At 38.5% G+C, this 13,263-nt stretch overlaps 1 protein-coding gene across 2 annotated transcripts in view; it reads right to left on the reverse strand.

Moving 5' to 3' along the window:
* The window catches only part of rab11fip4b (RAB11 family interacting protein 4 (class II) b), a 77,620-nt gene that overhangs the window by 13,652 nt on the left and 50,705 nt on the right, over nt 1-13,263 (reverse strand). For both annotated transcript variants that reach the window (XM_042484806.1, XM_042484805.1), the window contains 3 exons: nt 8,757-9,007; nt 7,873-8,058; nt 5,035-5,169 (listed from right to left, as the gene is read on the reverse strand). In XM_042484806.1, the coding sequence (XP_042340740.1) occupies nt 5,035-5,169; nt 7,873-8,058; nt 8,757-9,007 (572 nt within the window). The remainder of the gene's footprint in view (nt 1-5,034; nt 5,170-7,872; nt 8,059-8,756; nt 9,008-13,263) is intronic.

The following is a 13,263-nucleotide window of genomic DNA, read 5'->3' on the forward strand; positions in this document are numbered from 1 at the left end:
AATGTAGTAAAATTATACTGTCAAATATACTGTTACAAGTAAAATGTGACTTAAGTACAAGTAAGTAAGTATAATAAAGAACATCATGTACTTTAAGTATTTAAAATAAGTAGCCAACCCAGACAAATAAAAAAAAAAAACCCAAACTATAACAAGAGAAAAAATGTTTCCCCCAAAACTAATAATTGTTCAAATTAATTAGAATCAGATGGAATGTTTATAAAAAATAGCTGCCAATTATTTGCTTTTGTCAATTGGCTAACTGATTAATTGACTAATTGTTTCATCCATACTTGGAACTTTTGGGTAGTTTAATTTAGAACAAAACTTCATATTTTATCAACTCTTCTTAAGTTTTTAACACTAACATCCTAAATTGTAAAGTTACTAGTACCTTGAGTTTTCAGATAGTTGTACATTATTACATATAAGTATAATTTAGAATGTAAGTATAATATTTTCCTCTGAAATGTAGAAGTATAAAGTGTACTGAAATTAATAGACTCAAGTAAAGTACAAGTACCTCAAATGCATACTCAAGTACAGTACTTAAGTAAATGAAATTAGTTAAATTCTACGACTGCAATTTGCTGCTGTGAAGAGGTTTAAAAGAGATGTATGCTATTCAGTACAGACAGTATTTGTGGAAAATCATATAAAATTTTACAATATCAAGAGGCCTCGCCAAGAAGTAACTTGACAATGGTGTCTACGGAGGCTGATCTACCAGCAGGATCCTCTCAGCATTTAGATGAAGCAGAGTGTATAATCCTGAGTGACAAAACGATTCCCCCTGCAGCTAATGTTTCACTTAACCTAACGCCCTCTTTGAAGAAGTCTAAAGAGGCTAAATTGCAGAGCAGAATTACTGCAAGAGGAATTTATCTTTAATCTCTGAACTTTCATCCGTGCAAAATGCACTCATTTATCATTAAACTTTTTTTTAACGTGATACTACATTTGATCTATGTGATCTTGTTTCAGTCGTCCACGTACTGGTGCTCTTTAGTATGCTAATTTAAAAAGTTTAAACATTTTAAGTTGTGTCGCTTTGTGTTTTTTTATGTTCTTAAAATTATGAGCTGCGAGCATTTTTGAGGTGGTGCTACAATACTAACCCTGGCACTGCTGCTTTCTGCTATAAGCCTAATGATTAAACTAATAAATCAAACAGATATTCTCACAAGTTGATGCATAGTGAGATATAACACGTGAAAGAAAGAAACTTTCACACAAATATATTACTAAGATTTCCTGTTTTTCTCAATGATATTTAATATTCTCAGCTTTACGTGTACTTTGGTTTTGATGATTGCATGTATGTCTCCCTCAATAATCCCCTCTTTTAAAACCCCACACACTAACTTCAAGAGTTTATTACCCATGCTTCACTGGGGCAGTATCATTTAATTAATTGCGTGTAAAGGAGCTTGACAAGCATATAAGTGCTCCTTTAAATACTGTATGCTGCTTAATGGCAAAAAGCTCCTTCCTCTATCCATTCTCTGAAAGCAATCATTCTTTGGATTGATCTAAATGGTGCCCTTTTTCATTTTTTTAGACAGTTTCATATTTATACGTCTTCATCTCAAACCATTTCCACCACCATCATATTATTATTATATTCAGTCTGTATCCACTTCCAATCAGCTCACTCCATTCAAAGTAGGGGTGTACAATTAATCAAATTTCAAATCAATATTATGATGTAATAGAACATAATTTACAAATTGCAAAGCAGCAATTTCTTTAATGCTACACGATCGCACTAACCTCAGGGTCAGAAACACCTGGCCCTGTGCGCCTCATAGGTACACAAACACACACACACACACACACACACACACACACACACACACTGCCCTACGCTCGAGGTGACATCGGTGAATGAGAGTAGATTAAGAAAACAACTTGTGTAACGTCACACACATGCTTTGATGATCGCAATACTGCTGTGTGCAGATGGACAAGGCCATGTGAAGTGCAATTCACGTTTGCTGTAGCGAGTGTGTTGTCGAACGAGAGAGAGAGAGAGAGAGAGAGAGAGAGAGAGTTCGGGGCACATGCCGCATCTTTTACCTGCCTGAAAAATTCAAGCTCGGGCGCTGGCTGCTTCTCTCTTGTGCCAACTTTCAAGGGGAGTAGGGCAGGTTGCGCCTAATGTTGCTAAGCGACCATAGCCTGCTTACCAAAAATCCTGAGGTCGTATCTGATATTCTCCTAGATTTTTAAGTTTGTAGAAGAATATTTACTAAGGGACAAATCATAAAGCTCTGGGTATCCCTGCACTGAAATGACCAACTTCTCTATTTTTACCATAGCCTGATATTTACAGAAGTAAGGAGAACGATATGCTGGCTGTGATTGGTTGTTCCTTGTCACTTGATATGCTGTGCACTTTATTGTGTTTCTGAAGTTGAACTTTATTCGTCTATCTCAGGGTGCAGCCGTCACATCCTGAGTAATAGGTTTTCTGGGATACTCGCGCACCGCAACGGCTTTCCTCTTGCTTTCAAGCATGCCTTCTGCACATCTAAATTGCCAGCAAAGGATTTGAGGGTGTAAATGATGCAGAACGAGAACGGCCCCTTTATGGTGGATGCTCTGAGAGCTGGCAGGTGTTAGGGATTGGAGCAGAGAGCACATTAGCATGGAAGTTGTAAAGTGGTCACAAACGTACAGTGAAGGTTTCTGTTTGTCTGTAAATAATGTTGCAGCTCACTGAGACCAAGTTCCTGTGTGTGAGTGAAGTGAAGAGAGTTAAGCAAGCATCAATGTCCTGACCGAGGGCTGGGAGCTAAAGCAGAGGCGAGTAACAACATGTTTACAATACACAAACACACACACACGCACGCACACACACACGCACGCACGCACGCACGCACGCACGCGCGCGCACAGCACACACGCACACACACACACACACACACACACACACACACACACACACACAGAGTGGCACTACCACGCCGTGTGTTTTGTTACTATGCTTGGATCAATAAGATTCATATGTATGGATTTTTCAATAACAATATTGATGATATAGATTAGGAACAAGATTGGCAAAATTAAAGGAACTAAAAAAGTTTGCACACTAAATCGGAAACGCAATACTGGTCTAAAAAACACTGCAATTAGATTATTTTCCCATATCGTTCAAACCATAACTCAAAGCAATTTTTCCAATCGATTAATTTCATTCTGTCTTACTCTTGATCTTTCCACCCTCCAGCTCTTTCTTTCTGCCCATCTCTATTTCATTATTCATACGGGGAAAGCATGGGTCTCATTAGAGAGACATATTGGATTATAGAGCTGTTTCTCTCTGGGGAGAAATACAGCTAAGTCAGCAGAGTCCCATTAGCAAAAAGTTAACAATATTTTACAACATTTAGTGTTCTTAAATAACCCCATGTTTCTGTGTGTGTGTGTGTGTGTGTGTGTGTGTGTGTGTGTGTGTGTGTGTGTGTGTGTGTGTGTGTGTGTGTGTGTGTGTGTGTGCGCGCGCGCACTTGCGCGCGCGCATGTGTGCATTTGTGCCAGCAGGTAGTCTGTGGACCTATTACTGGTCACCAGGGATTATGTCTCTAATAATAGATTCCCTATTACAATGGTTAGGTGAGGTAAGCACAGGAGTGACAGCCTTATGTAACAATCAATTAAGAGTTTGCGTGTGTGCGTGTGAATGATGAGGATTTATTTGTCGGTGCATTAAACAACAGGACAAACACTTTAAACATACTCTGTCAAATTATACTAAAAAGAGAGGCGATAAAGCAAAATGTGACCCCTGAGTCAATTGCATCAGTCATCAGTCACTTCTAAACCCTCTGAGCATTTCCTGCACAGCACACATAATAGCTGACATTTGTTTTTGCCGCACATAAAAACAGTGTGGTGCATCATTCCTGTCATGTATAATTAAGCTATTGTCTTTTAATATACCGTGGTTGTGTCTAAAAATTACCTGCCGGGGTAATTAAGGCTAATTCCTCTGTAGAATTATGTAATCCTACCTGTTTTCAAATGGAGGCTTTTGTTTATGGCATTCAGTATTGTTTGGTTGCTCCAGTATATTTCCCCAGCTAAATTAAGTTTAATTTGAATAAAAGTGGCAGAAAAAACTCAAGTCAGCGAATACATGCTGATTTGATTTGACCGGCCTACAGTCAGAATATGAGCACTGCTTTCAGTGGCAGGCAAGTTGTTACTCCTTGTTAAAGTTGTACTAATTACTGGCATTTAGTGGGTGTAGATCTTGACTCATAAGTCTCTTTCACATAGTTCCCAGTAAATTACTGGGAACTATGTGACGCACCAACAGTGATTATTTTTAGGTTTTTTTTATGCCTTTATTGCGGTGGACAGGTGAAGCATGAAAGGGGGAGAGAGAGGGGATAATATGCAGCAAAGGGCCGAAGCCGCAATCGAACCTGCGGCCGCTGCAACGAGGACTGCGCCTCTATACATGGGGCACCCGCTCTATCCACTGAGCCACCAATAGTGATTTTAACTGTCAGAAACATTCCTGTCTTGTGCCAGTTCACACATTACATGGCAATATCGGTAATAGGTGGGGCAAGGCCATGGGACAAGACCGAACAGTAGGTGGCAGTATGCACCTTCAAGCTGGGAGTGCAATCTGCCAAAAAAACAGAAGAAGAAGGAGGGACACGGACGGATATACGTTAAACATACACAGCGGAAGCAGACGGACTTATTTAATCTCCCCTCCGGTCATTTTGTCCTCTGCGTGGACAGAGAGGAGCTCCCTTGTTTCCGCATTTGTCCAGTTTCCAGCTGTTCTTTACTGTTGCTAGGTCACCGCTGACAGATTAAAATATGTCTCGAGCGTCTTTTGTCATAGACTTAACTCTTTACATGCTTTTCCCAGTAATGCTTTTGCTTTCATTCACAACACAGCCTTATCGGTATATTCTCTGTGGGTATTAGGTCTTGAGGTGGAAAATTGCCAGAAAATAAAGGTTGCATGTGTGAATGAGGTGTGTGTTTGTATGCATGTGTGTGTCCTACCTGTTAGCCTTGAGGTTTTTGAGGCGAACCTCCAGGTCATTTAGCAGGTTGACCTTTTTGCTGCACTGAGAACAGTAGACATCCATCAGTTCACCGGTGTACTGCTGACGCACCTTATGAGGAGTTTGGCCCGCACTGGAACACAAAAACAGACAGACTGTCCTTTTTCCTGCCAATACAATGAGAGGGTTCATGTGTAAACACACCTACAGTAAGACAGCAAAACTGGCTGACTGACTGACAAAAATGACTTCATTACCTAATTCATTTTATGAACCTAAAGATACACTCCGTAATTTTTTAAAATGAAAATGATATTTATAATCCATTACATTACAGAAAAAAAGTTTATTTTTTAAGCATTTTTAAAAAATGTCATTTTCTGTTTTTTTTATGTTGCCTTTGCCTTTTTTTTTTTGCTTATTTTCAGGTTATTTTCTTTTACTAATTTCTTGATAATTTTAAGGCCATTTTTGCTTGTCATCCTTCTTTGGGGTTCAAAGGGTTAAAAGTCAATATAGCAGAGTTTTCAAAAACCTCAACCTCAAAAAGTCATTTTTGTTTAGGAGGCACTATACCGAAATTAGCAAGTGCACCTTTAACCCACTTTGTACTGTAGTTATTCAAACTTTGCTCCCATGCTGAGTCGTCTAAGACTTCTTGTAAATCCGGGCCTCATTTTGAATTTAAATCTCCACGCCAACTCCATTTGGTGAGTTTTGTCTGCTTGGTATGCGTGGAAGGAGCATGGAGCCGTATTGCCAGTCTATCAGCCAGAAGACTTAATCCCATTAAACACAAGCCTTTGATGAATATTAATGTGGCCTTAAGGGCAAGAACTCCTAAGCTACACTTCTACAGTCAAAACTCTGAATAATAAGAGTCAGGTAATGATTCTGCAGAGCCTCATGTCCATAATAGGAGTTGAAGCAATGGAAACTGATCATCTTTATCATAAGTTGGCCTTTAAGAATCCGCAAATAAGCCCACACACAACTGAAATGCATAATTATCTCAGCTTAGTAGTGCAGTGGGAGCTGGGCCACAAAACATTTGCTAGTGTGTCTGGAACAAATGCTATGATTCACCAAGAAAGCTGAATAATAATTTGATCAATTCATCAGCTAAATTATGGCTATTTTGCAATAACTACTTTGACCTTACGGTTTGTCTGTAGCTTCCCTACATCACTCCCTGTCACACCCAAAACAACACGACACTGATTTTGAACTAAAATAGTTATTCAGTAATTGAGTTAATCATCTCTCATCATCCACATAGCTGCACAATTAGCACGTGTGAAGTTATTATTGCTTTTTTTAATAAGGTAACTTGGTTTGAGTACTTGAGACCTCAGTCTATTGTAGTCATTGTAACACCAAAGTAGACCCCGCCACCATGTTGACCAATCTAAAACATTCTGAACTCTCTTGTTTCCAATGACTGATCCAACACATTTCTTTCTATGGTCATTTGCTCCAGGCACGTTACTGCAAGCTTTTAAATTACGTGGCCTACACTGCTTCATGTAGCTACATGATAACATCAGGGAAACATGTAATCTTTGTTGCTGATGTTGTTCATTTGTCCTTGATTTCAGATAAGACTCCTGCTGGAAGTTGTCCTGTTGTAAAGATTTAAGATTAGAACATTTCTGGGTGATTTTTACAGTATAAAGTGCTGCTAAACTCCATAACAGCCATTCCTCAGCTGCAACAACGGTGCTAATGGTGCTAAAGCTGAGTGTCTCAGACAATACAGATGTTCCAGCACAGACGGTATGATAAAACAATGGTGGTCGGAGATTTGAATCATCAGTCGGAAATCCCTCAGTCAACTAAGACTGCTTCAAGTTGAGCAGTTGTTTTTATTTTTTGCAAGTCAGTGGGCTGTGCAGTGTAGTGTGGAGTGAGCGCGCTTGACTTTCATGCTACTCCTTGCTACAAGCAGTTGTGGATATGCAGGCAGTGGCACAGAGGGAGAGAGAGACTGCACCATAAGGTGAAGAAGTGGTTGAATTTATAGCTCACAGCAACTTAATATGATACAGTCTCTGGCTTTTATTTGATATCTAGTGTCTGCAAAAAATGTTTTGCCATTAACGCGATTACCATGTTTACTATATTATATAAATGCTGCTATCACTGAACCACATTTTAGAATTAAAAAAACAAACACAAACAAAAATAACCCGAAAACAAACAATTTTTTTATTTTTTATTTATTTTTATTTTTATTTATTAACAAATGTTTTATTTATTTAGTGTTAAACTGACGCACCTGTCTCAATTGACATAATTCTGTGTCAGGTACAGCCCTAGTGTTTGGAACATTAAGGCATCTAAACATGTTCTAATAGACATCCAAAATAAGTGTGAACCTGAAAATGAGCATAATAGGTCCCTTTTAACGTTTCTTTTTTTTTTTGGCTTTTAGCCTTTAATGAATAGGACAGTTGAAGCGTGAAAGGGAAAGAGACAGGGGCTGACATGCAGCAAAAGGGTCTAGGCTGGAATCGAACCCTACTCTACCAACGGAGATACTGGGCGCCCCAAAAAGTGTATTTATTTTTTATGATGTAAATAGAGGTGGTCATCTTTTGGAGAGGTGGCACATTTCTGCCACAGAACATTGCGGAGAATTCCTGGAATAACAAGGTGGCATTTTTGGGAGGCTTCATAAATGGATTATTTTGGTGGCTAGGTTAAACAATTTTGAGGTTCAGCACTAATACAAAAATTGAATTCTGTTTTCAGTACCTGATTGGTTCCCTCCCTCCCAGCACATAAACATCAAGAATAATGTTTCCAAATGTTTCTCTGTCTAAATCTCTCTTACCTAGAGGGAACAGATGAGCCGAGGTCCGAGTACCCGTTGTTCCGATTCTCGTCCTCTGGGCAGGGGCTGCTGGGAGTGTAGTCCGGTTCCTCCCCTTCTCCGTAGTCCTCAAACTGCTCCTCGTTCAGGGAAGCCGAGGAACGTGTCGATAGGTCAGAGGTTACTGAGACGCTGGTCTGACCACACCTGAAGAGAAAGAGGAGGGGGGTGTTATAGTTACACTCTGAATTCACTATCTTCAGTATGAACGGTGAATTAAAGCAAAGGCACTTCATAAGTCACAGGAGAAGTGCAGAATTTGTTTCAGATTCTGATCTGGAATTAATGATGACATATGATTACAAAAATAGACAATGGTATATTTTGCTTTAAAGTTTAGATGATACATTTTCCCCAAATATTAATTGCTGACTAAAACAAATAAAAAAAGAGGTGGCAGGAAAAATGCTGCTGTGGCTGCAAGACTTTGGCCTTTATTTGAAAATATTTGTTTTAAATATTTTTGGTTTGACACAGAATTTTAGAGAGTCTGACTAAGAAAACCGCAGTGAGGATCTTCAAGATGAACAGAAACAGACATTTGTTTTTATTGTTTGTTTCTGCTTTTTATGTTGTATTTTATTTTCCTCTTTTTTCTCACTTTTTTAAATTTCCTTTATGTGTAAAACTCAAACTCATTAACATTCTTCTTTCCTTTGTATAGAAAATTTAACATGTACATCCACACATTTATTGTTATGTTACTTTGTGTTATTCTCAATAAAAAGATTCATTAAAAAAAAAAAAAACAACCAAAAAAACAGGCATTTGTCCCCATGAATGAAGGTCTCTACTGTATGCAGTGCTGGAACAATGAGCATAGGTAGTGTAAAAACAATGCTTACTTTTCCCCAGGGAAAAAGAGATCCCCCAGTGAGTCTTCCTTGTCTCCAGGTCTGATCAGCCCGTCAGAGGTGTCTGAACCTTGGGTGCTTTCTACTGCGCTGTCTCTGTCTGACTCCCTCTCCCTGCCCTCGTCTGCCACCTCCTCCTCAGGCTCCTCCACCTCTCCCGGGAACAGCTGGCACTCAGGGACGGGGTCAGAATAGGCCCGCGTGCACATGATGACCGGACAAAGCCGCTCCTCCTCACCACTCTAGAATAGATGGAAAAAAGGCAGAGATAGAGAGGGAGGAAGGAGAGAGTAAGTTTACACACATTTACACTGACTTGTGAAAACACAATCATCTCTGAGCTTGAGTGCAGCTTTTATTGTGATCATATGTTGTGTCAGTGAAACCTTAGAATGGAATTAGACTATTTTTTTATGTTCTTACAGGGTTCCCAAACATTTTCATGGACAAAATTTCAAAAATTTTCAATGACTTTTTTTTTTTTTACCAACTTTGCTTGCGTTTTTATTTTCATTTATTTATTTTTTAAACATAATAGATTTCAAATCTATTTAACCTTGATTTTAGCAAGCTGGCATACAAGAATGGAGAGACGGAAAGCAGGGAGAAAATTAAGAAATGTAAGTGATGGTGAACAAAACATCACACAAGCACTTTATTACAGCTTTTTACAAAAAGTAAATTTGCCACTAAATTTCATTACATATAAGGTTATCCACGTCAGATTATTCAGATTATTGTAACTATTTCCTTACACACACAAAACAAAATCCATGACCTTTCCCAGGCCTGGAAGATGTAATTATAGAATTCCATGACTTTTACATGACAGTGGGAAGCCTGAACTTATGATTATGCAGTAAATGGCTTTGGGTGTAATGGCTATAGAATAAAAACCTCATCAGTGTTTAAACCGGTGTCCTATGGGATGATTTATGGCACAAAGACGGTGTCAACTATTGCCCAACCAAAACACAAAGAGGACAGTGCTTTTAGTACCTATCAGTAGCTATGCCCAGTTACCACAGAGTATTGATGTAATTTATTTAGTTACTATCCCCTAATAATGGAAATGGCAACTGAAGTAACTATGGAAAACGTTCAGGGGTTGTCTGTTTTCTACCATTACAACCATGATTACAGGAACTGCCAATATAATGCAGCTTTCCACTGTCTCCAGCACTCACAGGCTAACTGGAATGACTGACACCATGTTAGTGTTAGTGTTTCAGTCCACTCCGCACTTAAGGTTTCAGGTTGTTTTTTTTTTTTGTACCAGTCTTGTGTCAAAGGCTGTCCTTCCCATATCAGACAGCGATTGGCTTTCATATTATTAGTGACAAACCTAATCTAGCTTGCCCAGAATTTAAGATTTCAGTGAAGTGCATTGAAGACATTGCCCTCTTCACTAGAGGAATGTGTAAACAACTCTCCGCTGACAATTTCTGTACAGATACAAGTTATACAAAAAAACATGTTTTGACTGGAGAGGGACTATAAATCATATACATATTGTTTTTATTTTAGCAAAATTGTTCTGGAACTTGTACTATACAACTGACATGCCACGCGGTGGAGAAATGTTAATATTCCTCCGAAATACATTCAAAGACAGTGGAAATCCCTTGAAATTCGTAAAATAAGTTTTTAGTTTTAGGAGAGCTGTTCACAAATCATGGCTGGTGCAAGTGTTATGAGTAAGACTTATGGACCCCTGACTTCCCATTTGGTAAATTCCTTCACTGTGGGAATGGTCTTAAGCTCACATAGGAGGTCTGGAGGGCTAGAAAAGGTGAAAGGGCAATAGGTCAAAGGTCACAGATCCATCTAGTTCCACTCTGCAACAAGGACTTATCTCAGCATGACTAACAGCTGAAACACACTGCAGCATGAGGGAGGAGGGCAGGTGAAGAGGCAATCAGGCAGGGGAGACAGCAGGGTGAGTAACAGGACGGGTAACAACAGAAAGAGAGAGAGGGAGTGAAAAAGGCATGGATGGTAGTGACGAAGAAGAATAAGTATAGCAGAGAAGAACACAGCTAACAAGTGAAGAGAAGAAAAAGAGGGCATAAAGAACAAAGCCGAGAGGGAATGAAAAGGAATCAGCGCTACAGTGTGAGGGCGAGATTAGACGAGAGCTGTGAGGAAAGATATGAGAGGCAGAGAGATAACAAAGTAGCTGGAGGACAGTCAGGTGGGTATTAGACAACATTACAGACTAATAAAGAATTTCAGCAACTCACATTCAGTCTGCTCTGTCCCTCTCTCTCACACACAACACTAATTTTTCATCCTTTAAGCTCCACTGAATTTTTGGGCTGAACAATGAATTTTCAATCCCATACAAGGGGCGAACACAAAGCTCTATGTATGGCACAAAATATGTATGTTGTGGGATATCGTCAGAAATGAGCTGAGCCTACACCAAAATTTTTTTGGAAAATGTCAGTTAGTTAGTTAGTTCTGATCAAGTAATTTGACTGGATAAGAGGCTTTCCATGAGCGCTGATATACAGAACATCATCACTGGGCCTTTTAACCGTGCATATATCACTCCACTTCACATGTGTTTTGAGCCATTATTTACATTAACGGTTAATTAGCTCACATTAACAGCTGTCAGAACAAACTTTTCACAGCAAGGGAGAGCATATTTCTGGATTGTGCTCATATGACATCATCAGCCACAACGTAGCAACTGATCAAGCTGTAAACTCACACGTATGCCACCAAGGCAACTATCAACACACTCTTATGTCACTGGTTGCAACAAAAATACAGATAAATGTTTATGGTACAAAGAAGATGACCTGCAGTAACATACACACCTGGCTTACACAGAGCAGTGAGCTAATGTGCAGGAGTGTTTACGTGTTGCCTGGCAGCAGTCCATCTGCAGAAGTATTTGTGCTGGCAGAGCCAAATAAATAAATACATAAACTATCAAATAAATCTATTAACCTTGGATTATTAACTAATCAATATTTTAGAACTGCTGTATAAAAGCATCATTTATATAATAGTATTGAATATCAGCACCCCCTCTCATGTTATATTTCTTGATTTTTATGTACATTTGAATATATAAGTATGTATGAATAACAAAAAGTACAAAACAAAAATATTTAAATCATGTACCTAAATAATTACATGTAAAACATCATTTGTATTTGCGTCTTATCTTAAAAAAAGTCTGAATTGTGTAATTCTGGGTCTGGGTAGAAAATAGAGGAGTGGAAACAGAGCTTGGGAAAACACAATTCAAAACTGCATATTGCAATTTTTCTCTAAAAACTAGAAGATGTTTACATAATGGGAGGAGGTCCAGAAGAATGTAGAGTTGGTCCTAAGTGTCTCATAAAAATTAGAAAGCTAATGAAAAAGAAAATGCCAAAAAAAGTAACTAAATCATTAAAGAAATGGGTCTTGTTGCTTAATTAAAAAAGGGACTATGCATGCAGAACCTGATGTAAATAAAGTTGGCTCTAAATATTAATGAGGGGAAAAAAGAGAAAGCAATTACAAAAAAGCTGTCTTGGCTATTATGTGTGCACTTTCAATATTATAGAATATTATGACTCCAAAAATGCAAATGCAATTACCTTCTCATATCTGAGCACTGTATTTGAATTTGTTTACATCCACTTTTTATACCCATCCAAACACACACTCTATCCTTCAGGCTTGTGTACAACTAAATTAAAAAGTGCCCACTGAACTCATAAACTGAGGCTCTGTGCCGTCACAAAGAACCACCACGGGGTCTGGAGCTGAGTCACAGAGAATAACACGAAGGATAAAGGTCTCTTTAGCATTCCTTAGACCAGGCTCTTTATTTCCCTGCAGCAGAAAAAAGAAACAGTGTGACGCAGGGGAAATAGGCAGCCCTCCCCCCCTCTGTACTCCACCACAACAATTCAAAAAACTGAACAAGCAAACACAGCGGGGAAGTCTGACACCTGTTGCGCTTGTTCTGAGAAAGAGAGGAGTTTTTTTTCCATATGCAGTGCTAGCTCACATTATATAAACAATGTCAGAACTAGAAATTAGAAAAAAAAATATACAGAAGTCACTCAATATGGGTTGAAGAGGTGAGAAAATGTACATTTAAAAAGAAATTACCTCGCCTCATTGGCAGAGTAAGAGTTGATAAAGTGATATTAGAAAAGTGATGATATTCAGTAAAAATGAAATACCACACTTCCAATACAGCCAAAAATACCATAATTCTCATCACTGAATGCAGGCTATATTTAACATGTTATACACTGTATATACTATATATATTCTTATTGTTATTCTTGCTTATGTATATCTTTGTTGTTAATTGTTGTAGCTTGGCACACATATTTATATTTTTAACTCTAACTAATTTATAGATTGCATTGTAGGATAAGGCACAGTTTTATACTTTACACACTTTACACACTCAACACATTATCCATATTATAATTTGAATACTCACATATTAGTGCTAATGGTCTATTATAGTATTTCT

Source organism: Plectropomus leopardus, chromosome 4 (assembly GCF_008729295.1).
Source record: "Plectropomus leopardus isolate mb chromosome 4, YSFRI_Pleo_2.0, whole genome shotgun sequence".
Lineage (NCBI taxonomy): Eukaryota > Metazoa > Chordata > Actinopteri > Perciformes > Serranidae > Plectropomus > Plectropomus leopardus.